This window comes from Mesoplodon mirus, assembly GCF_964341445.2.
Source record: "Mesoplodon mirus genome assembly, chromosome: 9".
NCBI lineage: Eukaryota > Metazoa > Chordata > Mammalia > Artiodactyla > Ziphiidae > Mesoplodon > Mesoplodon mirus.
Genome location: NC_138985.1, coordinates 25,497,033 through 25,511,237, shown reverse-complemented (window position 1 = coordinate 25,511,237; position 14,205 = coordinate 25,497,033). Strand labels below are relative to the sequence as shown.

At 37.2% G+C, this 14,205-nt stretch overlaps 1 protein-coding gene and 1 long non-coding RNA gene across 4 annotated transcripts in view; one reads left to right on the top strand and one right to left on the bottom strand.

Moving 5' to 3' along the window:
• LOC309810134 overlaps positions 1 to 14,205 on the top strand; it is a 252,520-nt gene that overhangs the window by 174,354 nt on the left and 63,961 nt on the right. The gene's annotated exons all lie outside the window — the stretch shown is intronic.
• SUGCT (succinyl-CoA:glutarate-CoA transferase) overlaps positions 1 to 14,205 on the bottom strand; it is a 720,769-nt gene that overhangs the window by 705,266 nt on the left and 1,298 nt on the right. For all 3 annotated transcript variants that reach the window (XM_082631909.1, XM_082631908.1, XM_082631910.1), the window contains exons 2-4: positions 5,626 to 5,677; positions 4,883 to 4,956; positions 779 to 864 (exon numbers count right to left, since the gene is read on the bottom strand). In XM_082631909.1, the coding sequence (XP_082488035.1) occupies positions 779 to 864; positions 4,883 to 4,956; positions 5,626 to 5,677 (212 nt within the window). The remainder of the gene's footprint in view (positions 1 to 778; positions 865 to 4,882; positions 4,957 to 5,625; positions 5,678 to 14,205) is intronic.

The following is a 14,205-nucleotide window of genomic DNA, read 5'->3' as shown; positions in this document are numbered from 1 at the left end:
ATAGATTTCTCCTCTTAAAGTAAATGCATTTTCCTCATGAAGAAACATTTAAATAATTTTTACTGATTTTATTTTCAATTCAGATATGTTAGGATGATAGTAAGGATTATAGTAAAAATTTTTCAAATAATAATACCAAATGTAGGCAATTAGTAATCTCCAAAAGAATAACAAATGTAACAAATCAAGTGATTCCTCACTTTAATAAAATCATTTCCATTAAAAACCATTATAAATTCTCAAAAAATGTTTTAAGTTAGTAGAGAAGGAAAATTAATAAAAAGCTCTACTGTTTCTACTTGGTAACTGGTGAATGAATAAAATAAAATAAAATTTCACCTTATTGGGAATATTACTTATATCTACAAAAAGGGGTAGAAATAAACAAGCCACAATGATATCAAAAGTTTTGTTATTACAAGAGAATCACACAGGGCTTCCCTGGTGGCACAGTGGTTAACAATCTGCCTGCCAATGCAGGGGACACGGGTTTGAGCCCTGGTCCGGGAAGATCCCACATGCCACGGAGCAACTAAGCCCCTGAGCCACAACTACTGAGCCCGTGCACCTAGAGCCCGTGCTCCAAAACAAGAGAAGCCACTGCAATGAGAAGCCCGCGCACCGCAATGAAGAGTAGCCCCCGCTCACCGTGACTAGAGAAAGCCCGCGTGCAGCAATGAAGACCCAAGGCAGCCAAAAATAAATAAATAAATAAATAATTTTTTTTTTTTTAAGAGAGAATTACACAAAGAAAGCAAAAAGGGGATAATATTCTTACTTTTTTATTTCGGTTAACACTGAGAAAATAAGTACTTTCTGTCCCCACAAAAGGTGGACCCCAAGTTCGTGTATCATCACCAGCTCCTGAAAATAATAGTATGAACTATGTAACCTTGAAACATCATGAGACATTTCAAATCAACAGGCTTACTCATATGTAATCACAGATGCCTAAACAAGATCAGCGGAATTAGCAACCTAAAGTGGCCTTGGGACCTTGTTAGGACTGCCCAAACTCTTTAAGGCTAAAAGCTTGTGTAAATCACTAAATCCTCCCATAGCTTCTTTCACTAAAATCCACCCCTGAAAGTCAAAATCCAGAAGGGAACATCCTACTGGCAGTCTTTAGATTTAATAAATGGCAAGTCTGAGGGGGAAAAAAATTACTCTCCTACTTCAACAAACAAGTCAGCTCTTTCAGTGTTTTTAGCATTAAATGTGCAAACAAAATGTTGGGTCTACAAAATATTTTTGTTAAATATAATTTAAATCAGGATAATGATAAGTAAGTCTTTATGATAAAGTGGTATCTGAGGCTAGGTATAAAACAATGATAAATAACTCTATTTTTAAAATTCTGCAGCAATAAATCAGAAAAAGCAAAATAAGCTACTGAATAGTAAATGTCAATAATTTAAGATGCTATTTAGAATAAAGTTTTAGTAGTCTAGGTCTTGCTTCAAAGTAAAAGTTTAAAAACATAAAAAATAGGGTATTTTATTCTAAACATCTACTTCAAATGATTCTGAAAAGTACTTGTGTTTGATTCAAAGATAACACTATCAAGTTACAGAAAAAAAGTTTTCTTTGCACAAAAAGCAAACAATGTAGATGGAGCTCAGAAGTGAATCAACAATTAATAGGCACAAATTAGTATTACTTAAATTAAGATTTTTATGAGTTCTGATTAAATATTGATATTAGAAACTAATCACTACCTAAGTATTACTAGCCCCCCAATAAGAGAGAATTTGTGAATATGGGTTCAAGTTTAAATTCTAATCTCATTTAAATGATATAATTAATTTATTAGCCCATTAGACTTTACCCACTGAAACTGATCAAGAAAAACAGACACAGCCTTTTAGAAAACAAAACAGAAGCTAAAGAATAGACTCCTTTACTTAAAAACAAAAAACTAAAAACCTCACAAGAGAAAGAGAGAACACAGGACAGAGGAGAAAAGAAGCATTAGTTCTAACTGGGGATGAACTGATAAACAACACAAAGCAATAAATAGTAAGTATCAAACTGAACAGCATGCTCAAAACGTCAGGGGAAAAAATAAACTACAAGAATCCACAAAGACAACCTCCTAGTAATAAACCGGTTATAGGCTTCACGGAAAAATGTATGTGTGAATCTGGATCTTCAAGATCAGACAGGACCTCCCAGAGGCAGGAGAGAGTCCAGCCACATCCATTTTTTCCAAAGTCTCAATACATTAAATAAAAAAAAAATTTGTTTTTAAGAGAGCAATGTCAAGATAAGGCCAAAAGTAGACAGCTTATTTTAAATGTTTACATTCAACTCTTGGGTGGAAATAATGTCAGAAATCTAAACTGGAGGCCTACATGGCTTTCCTGCCCCACATGGTCCTGGTGTATAACCTGGGTTTAAGAGACGCGGAAGGATAGGATATGTGCTGACGGCCCATGAAATGAAATAAAGGTTAAAGGTCACAAACTGGTAAAACTGGCAATTTGAGAGACATGTTCTATTTGACCCACACACAACTTAAAGTTTTTAACTATCTGCCATGATTTCAAAATCTAGAGATAGTATAAAAATTCAGACTGCCTTTCTTATATGATATTTCAACACATTCATCCATTCAGCAAATAGTTATTGGGTGCCTACTATGTCACAAACACTGCTCTCTGCAGAGCAGACACAGCAGTGAACAAAGACCAACATCCCTGCCTGGGTATGCCTGCCTCCTGGTGACAACCCTGGAATAACAGCAGCATCATTGGTTGCCCAGCCCCCTTCATTCATTTAGGTTACCTGCCTGGCCCTGCAGGCATAGCATTTACACCCACCGAAAGACTCTAAAAAGAGAAGAAAAAAATATACTTAAGCTTGATATGCTCTTTGATTACTCAAATAAGAATAATCTAAGTCCCAAGTCAGAAAACTACAACGAAATTTAATTTAAGAACTGAGGAAGTGGACACTAAAAGAGACTGAAATGTGAAAATACTGCCAAGGGACTTTTCTTCATGTCTGTTGAATAACTATCTCGAAAAAACAAAATACATAATATGAACATTAAAACGTACTGAGCAAAAGGGTTAAAGGAGAGAGACCAATTAGTAAGAAAAAGAGCAATGAACATCTGCTAGGAACAAAGCTTGATGCCTAGTGTATGGCTATGGGACATAATAAAGGCCTAGACTGAGGAAAGGGTCCCCCAGGGTGGAAATGAAAAAGTACAAAGGAGAAACAGGACTAAGCAAACAGGGAGTAGTGATTTCTAAAATTAATAAAAATAAAGTCATTCCCTCAGTATTCATGAGGGACTGCCTCCAGCACCCGCTGAGGACACCAAAATTGGCAGATGTTCAAGTCCCATAATTGGCCCTCCATATCCACCAGTACAGCACCCGCAGATTCAACCAATCGCAGATCATAAAAGTACCCAATCTGTGGCTGGCTAAATCCATAAATGCAGAACCCGTGGATACGAAGGGCCAACTGTACAAATATTTAACCTAGTGATCAAATGAAATAGCAACAGAAATTAGATTGGCTATTCCATCTAGAAATGGAAGACCCAATGCTTGAAATTAGAAAGTATGTGGTATTAAAACTGGATAGCAATGTGAAAATTAGAAGTTTTGTGGTACCTGTAAAAGAAAAAAAAAGATGTTCAGCTAGAAAGTAAACATTATTCAGCATGTATTCAGCAATGACCAAAAGCGATAAATATCACTGACTGGATAAATGAAGCATTATCTCTGGAAAGCAGAATTCACCAGGCTCTTCTATCACCTGGAGCCTGACAAGCACAGGGCCAGATAAATATAATATAAAATATATAACATTCCCCATGCTGATCAGAGAATCTTCTGCTAACTGCTTTGGCCTCTTAAGAAGATCTATGTAGCAGAAAGTTGAATCTTCTAGATCATGTGTTCTACTTTATAGCGTTTAATCACTTACGGTAAATTAATATGTTGATGTAATTATAAACTAGTCTCTTATGGGTCTTATAGATACATGCACACTATTCAAGGCTAGACCATTTTCACTAATTTGGGAATTCTGTTCCAGATCCATAAGCAACATATCTTGAAGAATAAATAATAATGCTAATTTCTTGCCTTCTCTTCGTCCCCCAGTGAGGGAAGGTGGCCAGGCCCACTCTAACCTCAGTCTCAGCAGCAAGGCTTGTGTGGGGCTCAGGAGGGCCAGGATCAGAGCTGAGTGTCTGGATATTCCTTACTAGCTGTGTGACCGTGGACAAATCCCGTGACCTCTCTGTGTCTCTGTGTTTTATTTATAATCTAGGAATAATAACAGCTCACAGGCTGTTGTAAAGACTGAATAAATTAATACGGGCAAAGTGCTTAGAATTGTGCCTGGCACTAACTGTTGTTAGCATCATCATTATTTACGTGTTGCACGTCAGTTTCTACCAGAGGCTTCCAGGTGCATGTGAAGGACCTGGCTTAGGCCTTAGCCCTTGGCACGTATAAAGAGTAGAAAGAGATCTAATATTAGTATAGGTTCAGAGGAAAATAAAGAAAGGAGAAGGGAAAATAATCACTTCATTTCAATTCTCTCCTCATCCCACATACAGGTACATGGATATTTAAAGAACTATTAAAAATATTTATTAGTTTGTTTCTATGTTTTAAAGAGAGCAGTAGTTTTGGGCTTCCCTGGTGGCACAGTGGTTGAGAGTCCGCCTGCTGATGCAGGGGACACGGGTTCATGTCCCGGTCCAGGAAGATCCCACATGCCGCGGAGCGGCTGGGCCCGTGAGCCATGGCCGCCGAGCCTGCACGTCCAGAGCCTGTGCTCTGCAACGGGAGGGGCCACAGCGGTGAGAGGCCCGCGTACCGCAAAAAAAAAAAAAAGAGAGCAGTAGTTTTACCTGGTCTTTCCACTTTTATAACTTCTGCTCCAAGATCTCCTAAATTCATAGTAGCAAAAGGTCCCGCCAGTACTCTACAATGTTAACAATGATAGATAAATTCATTACCATCTTTAAGATTTTTATATTAATTCTTTTCTTAATAGTCCATCAACATAGACAAGCTCATATAATGTGAGTAAGAATTAAAATTGTTAAAACTGTTCAAAAAAGTGATTTGGCCATATGTATCAAGAGCTTTAAAAAGTATATTCCCTTTGATGCAGTAATTCTACTTCCAGAATTCTATCCTAAGGAAGAAACTGAACGATTTCCTGAGGCAAAGACTTATGTACAAGGAAGTCTCTCATTTATAATATAAAAACACTGGGGGATGACTAAGTAATTATGTGACAACTATATACTGTAATAAAGTATCTTATATTTTTTGTTGAATTTTGAGTGACATGGAAAAATACTCAAAATATAACATTATGTTTAAAATGTGGATAAACCTGTAATTTCAATATGGTTCCAATTTTTATTTTCAAAAGTTATATATAAATATGCAGATTGGAAAGAAATGTATAAGTATTATACTAATTGTCTCGTAGAATGATGAAATTGCAGGAAAGTTTCTTGGTTTTTCTTTCCAAAATTTCAATGATAAGCTTATAAACACCTTCTTATAATCCAAGAAATAAATGTCTTTTTAAAGAAGGGGGAAAACTCAATCACCAAAACACAGGTGAACCAATACAAACCTTGTTAGATCCAGAATTCTTACACCCTCCAATGGCTTCATATTGTCAGTATCTGGCAAAGACAGAAAATACTTAAATTGATTACTAATTGTCAGAAGGAATAATGCAGAATTCTTCATATTCTTAGTAATATCTATTACTACCAAATAAATAAATTTTCCTTCACATTTCTGCTTTATATATAACACAGAAACCTTGACCCAGTCCAATGAAATCAATCGGTAAAAATTAAAGCCTCTAAGACCAGATTATTCCCAATTTAATAAAGTCCAAAGCTACACTTAAGATAGTCTGTCTAATGAAAAATTTTTAAATGGGACAAACTAATGAAAAATTTAAAAATGGGGGGACAGGGTGTATAGGCTGAGCACAGAGGGTTTTTAGGACACTGAAAATACTCCGTATACTGTAATGATGGATACATGTCATTACACATTTGTCCAAACCCAGAATTGAGAAACAGAACTTTCTATTACCTGAAAGTTTTCTCCTGCCCTTTGCAAACTACCTCTCCCTCCATCCTCAACCTCAGGCAACCATGGATCTGCTTTCTGTCATTTTAGTTTGCATTTCCTAGAATTTTATATAAATGAAATCATACACTATGTACCCTTTTTGTGTCTGGCTTCTTTCATTCAGCATTATGATATTGAGACTCATCCACGTTGTTGCATTTTTTTTTTAAGATGTTAGGGGTAGGAGTTTATTAATTAATTTATTTATTTTTGCTGTGTTGGGTCTTCGTTTCTGTGTGAGGGCTTTCTCTAGTTGTGGCAAGCGGGGGCCACTCTTCATCGCGGTGCGCGGGCCTCTCACTGTCGCGGCCTCTCTTATTGTGGAGCACAGGCTCCAGACGCGCAGGCTCAGTAGTTGTGGCTCACGGGCCTAGTTGCTCTGCGGCATGTGGGATCCTCCCTGACCAGGGCTCGAACCCGTGTCCCCTGCATTAGCAGGCAGATTCTCAACCACTGCGCCACCAGGGAAGCCCAACGTTATTGCATTTTTATGAGTAGTATCCTACTCTATGGATATACCACATTTGTTTATCCATTCAGCTGTTGATGGACACTGGGTTGGTTCCAGTTTTAGGTTACAGTGAATCAAGCTACTATGAACATTTGTGTACAAGTCCATGTGTGGACATGTTTTCATTTCTCTTGAGTAAATACCTAGTGGAATGGCTGGGTAATATGGTAAGTTTATGCTTAACTTTCTAAGAAACTGTCCAACAGACTTCCAAAGTGTTTGTACAACAGCGCGAGTTCTAGAAACTCCACATCCTCACAACGCTAGGTACTGTTAATCTTTTAAAGGTTAGCCATTCTAATGCGTATATGATGTTTCTCTGTGGTTTTAACTTGCATTTCCCTGTTGACTAATGCTGTTAAAAATCTTTTCATGTAATAATAGGCCATTCATATATCTTCTATTGTGAATTGCCTCACTGCTTTTATTTTTTTAACTTTTTAGCTTATATTGGAGTATAATTGATTAACAATGTTGTGATAGTTTCAGGTGTACAGCAAAGTGACTGAGTTACACATATACATGCATCTATTCTTTTCCACATTCTTTTCCCATTTAGGTTGTTACATAATATTGAGCAGAGTTCCCTGTGCTATACAGTAGGTCCTTGTTGGTTACCCATTTTAAATATTACAGTGTGTACATGTCAATCCCAAACTCCCTAACTACCCCTTCCCCTGCCTCACTGTTTTTAATACTGAAGCAAAATATTCAAAACAGTGCAAAAATCCACCAACAGGTGAAACGTTAAGTAAGCACCGGCACATCCATATAAAAAAATACTGTGCCGATGTCAAGTAAAATGAGACATTTACATACCCTGACATGTAAAGTTCACCAAGATATATTCCTAAGTTAAAAAATAAATCAAGCTGTAGAATAGAATGTATAATATGATCCTATATTTGTAAAGATACATAATAATATTAATAATACATGGTATTTCTAGGAGCATTCATAAAATTCTACTGGTGGTTAAATCTTGCGGTAAGAATTTATGGAGAACTTTCAGTAGCTAAGTTATTTATTTCTGTAATTTTGCTTAACTGTGATTAAGTGTATAATCAGCAAAAAAGAAAAGACAAAGGAAAATCAAAAAGTGAAAACATAAAGAACAAAATGAGAGAGAAAACAAGATATTTTAGAGAAAATAAAACATAGAAAAAGACCTCAAATGTGAGAAGATATTTTGACATCATTAGGAATGAATGGACAAGTAATTCTTTATGTTACGTAAGACTCCAAAACTACTGGTCTTATGTACTCATCTCTTTTGGGGCCCTTGTTTTATTTCAAATGATGCAGGAAATATATTTAGAAGTCTCTTCAACCCATAAATCTCATTTCATTATAAATCTATAAAGAGAAGTCTATATTTCTCTACCAATATCAACTCACAACCATAATAAATTTTGTTTAATGACACAAAACTTTTCAAATGAATTAATTTAACATCAGGCAATAGAATTTTACTTTTATTATCTGAGAAGATAACCAGAAAGGACTTCTAGAGCACAATTAAGTCAAAATCAATTAATGAGTTTTAAACAGTTAAGAGCATAAACCCTGGAGACTGACTGGATTTAATTCTCTGCTTCACTACTTACTACCCTAGTGACCTTGACCAAGGTAACTTCACTTCTCTGAGCTTCAGTTTCCTCATTTGAAACACCTATATCATAGAGCTTGCAAGGATTAAATGGAACGTTGTATGTAAAGTGCATAGTACACTTCCTGGCACATGGTAAATGCTCACTAAAAATCAACAATTGTTGTTATCATCATCGTCATCATTGTATTATACAGTCACAATACCCAGTAAAGTAGATAATCCAGATTTGAAAACAAAAGAAAAACACATGACTCATGATTATTTCAAAGAACAGAAAATAACATATATGATTCTCAATACTCTATACTTTAAAAAGATATCTACAGCCATATTTTGCCTGTTTGTGAAAGACCAGAATAGGCTGATTACAGGGGGAAAAAACAGTTGAAAAGAGCATCTATTATGACATAATTTGTTAAGATATCCTGAGCAGCTAGTCTATTGCTCTAACTTATTTGGCTTCTAGGATGGAAAGCTATTATGATGATCACAGCTGAGTAACCATATAAAGCAGTTTAACTACAATGAAGTTGCCATCAAATCTATGCTTGCCAGAGCTGCTTCTAGGAACTCCCCTGGTATTTGGCCCTAAGGTTTCCACAACACAAAGAAACTTCAGCAGCACCAGAGTAGATATAATTGACAGATGCCCACACAAGTAGCTCATCTGTATGACAGCAATCATGGCATCCCTCCCCCACGGTACTAGTCAACTACTGAGACATTAAAAAAAAAGTCATCATAAAACAAACTGATCGAATATCACTATGAAATAGTGATTTAAGAGTCCGTGCTTCCACTGCAGGGGGCGCAGGTTCGATCCCAGGGAACTAAGATCCGGCATGCTGCATGGCAGGGCCAAAAACAATAAAGAAACAAGCCCATGATTTGTTTTCAACAGCTTCCAATGGGTAATTCTGACAAGCAGGAGACGTCTAGAGGGAATTTAGGATGCTTTCTGTGAAGGGCTACAGAGCCCTCCCAGGAACTTCTCTTTAAGGAGTAAAGATAAAAATTATTCTCTAAGGCTTTTAGAGTTTTGGGGGATGGAGAAAGGAGATGAAGAGCATGCTTCCAAGGACAGAGGAAGGTCTTAAGGTGACCTAGCCATGTTCATGTTATAAACTCTTTCAAACTTTTCACACATTTCATCAAACTGTCCACCAGAAAGGCAGTATTAACATATACTGGCACCAGCAGTATATGAAAACAGTGTTCTCCACCATCTTCCATAACCCTGCATACGATCACTTGGTTTGGGGAGCATATTGTTTACTTGTTTGTTGTAAATTTAACAGTTACAAATTTGCATGCTACCACCATTTTAATTTGCATTTATTTAATGACCTCTAAATTACACTGTTTTTAATACTTGCTCTTTTTCTTCTCAAAAATAATCTATTCTTCTTGTTGGCCCGTATTTCTACAGGCATATTTATCTTTTTTCTTATTAATTTGTATGGATTCTTCGTGTAATAAGAATATTAACCTTTTATGAGTCATAATTAGCAAAAGTAATTTTTCTTTATCTGCTGTTTGGTTTTTTAGATGGTTTTGGAATTTCACTTTCAAAAAATCATTTCTTTTACTTTCTGCCTTTGCTATTGTTTCAGGGTTCCTTCAGACTACCCACACCTTCAGTGAGTTGCTAAAAGGACTCAGCACATAGTTGTATTCATGACTAAAGGTTTATTACAGCAAAATGATATATGACCCAATCAGTCAGTGAAAAAGACGGGCAGAGTCTGGAAAAATCCATGCACAGGCTTCTTATGTTCTCTCCCTCCCATGAGGGGCCACGCCAAGCTTCTTTTGTTGCTTCTTTCTCCAGCAACAAAAAAAATTCAGTTAACATGTGCAATGTTTCTGCTCAGGGAAGTCTATTACGGACCCAGAATCCAAAGGTTTTATTGAGGACTTTTCACATAGGCACTCTCTGCTCATCATGCACCAAAATTCTGGACTCCCAGAAGAAAAGCAGGTGCTCACCATAAATCCATAAATCACACTGATTGTACAAATCATCTAGGCACCCTTATTAATTAGGAAGCAGTTCGAGTGCCAAGTTCCCAGATGCCAAACAAGGGCCACACTTGTAAGAAGGTCTTTCTAAAGATAGCAGCCTGAGGCCTGCTATGTTAACTCTTTTCTGTACAGATATTATGGTTTTCCAACCCCACATTATATAAATACTCATGTATAGTTGGTTTTCCCTTTTAAAAAGCTTTTATTTTCCGATTTGAAGATTTAAAGTATGTGAGGTTTATTTTTTTCTATATATACATTAAGTATTTGCTTCTTAGATAAGAGACTAATATTTTTTCTTGCCTTCTATTTTCCTAAACATTTCAGGTTTTCTACAAAAGGTACACATTGTTTTTACAATTGGAAAAATACAAAGATACCAGTTCTGGCGACATTCAAATTTTACTTACTCCTTTTAAAACAAACATTTGTGTCTGGAAAAGAATAATCATACTTTTACATTTTTCTTCATGTCAAAGTATTCTCTCAACAATTTTATTATTTTCAATGAAAACTTTTATAAGTGTGAGTTAATGCATTAACACTTGCATTACCCATGGGTGAAGAATATTAGTCTAAAAGAAATAAATATGTATAATACTTTTCACCTGTGCTTGACTACTATGGACGGTGGATACATGCTTAGAATTGAAAAGAAGATCATTAACAGTAGTTTGGCTCTCAGAGGCAAAAACAAGTTACTTCTAATACCTGCTTTATCAATGAGAACATTACATAAGTGATAGTTAAATGGTCTACTGCATTCAAGGCAGGCCTCACCGTATCAGTAAATGAGCTAATCAATCCCAGAGATGCCTTTACTATTCTACGACTGACAGCCTTCAACATGGAACAGCTGACAACAGAACCTATATAAGGAAAACTGAGGTAACCTGAAAGGCTTCAGGAAATATTAAGACAAAGCTTATGCTCTAAGTATACATACAGTAGGCCCTCTGTATCTGTGGGTTCCCCAACTGCAGACTCAACCAGCAGTGTACCAAAAATATTTGGGAGAAGAAAATGCCAAGAAATTCCAAAAAGCACGATTTGAATATGCTGCACCTCCCTCAACTATTTACATAGCAGTTGTACCGTATTGTCAACTATTTACATATCATTTATATTGTACCAGATATTATAAGTAATATGGAGATGATTTTAGGTATACACAGGTTGTGTAGTTATATGCAAATACTAAACCATTTTATATAGTAAGGAACTTGAGCACCCTCAGTTTTTGGTATCCAAAGGGGGTTCCTGGAACCAATCCCCTGCAGATACCGAGGGATGACTGTACAAACATTTCTAGGGCTCCCTTCAGCAGCACATATACTAAAATCGGAACAAAAATTTCTATACATAGAAACTATTAAATACATTCTTCTGTCCTAAGAAGTGCTTTCATCATCAAAAATACATTTTTGGGGGGACTTCCCTGGTGGTTCAGTGGTTAAGACTCTGTGTTTCCAACACAGGGGGTCGCGGGTTCGATCCCTGGTCAGGGAACTAAGATTCTATAGGCCGTGCGGCATGGCAAAAAAAAAAAATATATATATATATATATATATATGTTTTTAATATCTATATGTATTCAAAACCATGAGTTTTTGAAGCAGAGATCAGAGTTCTATTACTTACATCAAGAAATGCACCATTTTTCCCACACCTAATATGCCACAGGCGTCATGAGAGCTGGTGGACTAGGCGTGCACATCCAAGGACTGAACCACAGGAAAGGTCCCCAAAATTATAAATCTATTAGTTTGTATGGGATAGCTGCCCAGCAGCCACCAGCAGAGATAAGCAGAGAAAGCTTATCTCCCTAATGTAAGCAAATTCTCCTTTGGAAGAAAAGGGGATGGTCCCTGGGTTCTAACCCTTTGGAATATAAATAAATGTCTCCAGGGGGAAAGATAAACTTCCCTGGGTTTACAATCTCAATCTTGGGAATGTCTCCAAGGCTCTGAGTTTTATACCCCTTTGAAATATAAACATAAACTTCCTGAGAGTTCTCTAACAATCATTTCAGTCATCCTTTAACTTCCAAGGCTTGCCCTTTAACCCAGGCTCTAGTTTCCTTGGCTTAGAAAGCCCTGACCATGCAGAAACATGAAAATATTTACTCCTTGGTAATAAGTAGTAAAACTAACCAAAGTAGGGCTTCCCTGGTGGCGCAGTGGTTGGGAGTCCACCTGCCGATGCAGGGGATGCGGGTTCGTGCCCCGGTCCGGGAGGATCCCACATGCCGCGGAGCGGCTGGGCCCGTGGGCCATGGCCGCTGGGCTTGCGCGTCCGGAGCCTGTGCTCCGCAATGGGAGAGGCCACAACAGTGGGAGGCCCGCGTGCCGCAAAAAAAAAAAAAAAAAAACTAGCCAAAGTATTTACTTTTGCAGCACTCATTAATACCTGACAGCTACCTAAAATATTGGCTTTCAAACCCTTTCTGGAGAGCCCTAGGAATTCCTTAGCAGTGCCCCAGAAGTGTCTTTTCAGGGAGGCAGTTAAAGTAGGGGACAGAGGGAGCAGCTACGAAACCCCAATTCCTGCTTCAAACACAAAGCCTTCTGCTCTCATAAAGGCTCTACAAAAAAAAAAATTTGTTTAATCTACTGAAAAAAGACACACCAAAAAATCTTAGGTAACCCAAATAAAGATCCTCAGTCTTATAGAAATAGACAAGGCCCCATTTTCACTTACACTTAAATTTCCTTAGTGGTACTCTTACTTGTATTCATGCAAAACTTATAAAACATGCACCACCACAAAGTTAACCAATTAATCTGGGGGCTCCCCATATAACTCATGGGAACTGAGAAAGTTCCTGACGTTTTGCCTGTTGATGTCCTCTGTGTACAATGCCACTTGAAGACAGCACCTAGCCACTGACAGTGTCTTCAATAAAAGCACTATCCTACTGAGGATCCTGCCTTCTAATGCTGGTCCTCCCTAAAGAGTGCTGCAATTCTCTTTTTGTGGGAACAATACCTGTGTTACTCACAAAAATGTTAACGTGCTCTTTTCTCTCCACAGGAGTCAGACTTAGTTCATGGGGCAGCCACCAAACTCTCATATACATCATCCCAATTCACTTTTCTATTTCCAGGTAATGCAACATAGAACTTCCTTCATCTCTCTTCCCCTGAACTCACCACATATAAATAACCAACACAAGTATGTATCCAGGGACCTCAGACCCACCAGTTCAGGCAGCCAGACTGCAATTCCCAGGTTAATACTCAAGAAGATTCTAGCTACATTCACAAAAGTTCAATACTAAGGTTGTATCTACTAATCTCTAAATATCTAAAATAATATGCTACATGGTACCACTATCAGAATTTTACATGTTTATTTATCTATTGCATTTTTCAAAGGACGGACTGAGTGTCAATTCATATTTCTTTACCTAGGAAAAAAGACAACTGCCTGGGATTCAAGAAGCCTGAGTTCTGGTCCCACATCCATTTGCTATGTGAATTCAAGCAAGTCACTTCACTTTTCTTGGACAATTTCTCATCTGTGAAAAGGCAAGTTGCCTATTCTCAGAAGTGATCCAAGTGGAATCTGGAGTTTTCACATAATTGTTAAGAATGTACTCTTCCTCAATCCTCATATATACCTGAAAACATGATGACAGGCACACTGTCATGTGCAATCTACCTGTCAAAATCTACCTCCCCCGTTTCTAATGCAAGTTCATATGTGTAGAAGATAGCAGTGTATCACTATAGGAAAGAGCATTCCAAAAGGGTAAGGCAAGTAAAATGACAACTTACAGTACTTCACTCAATTCTGTAAAACATTTGCCAGTTATTTAAAAATTAACAAAGGTAATTTTGATCCCTGCCACCCTCATCTTTCTGCTCCCTCCCCCCAATATGTAGATTAGTTGATGATATTAAAGGGGGCATTAT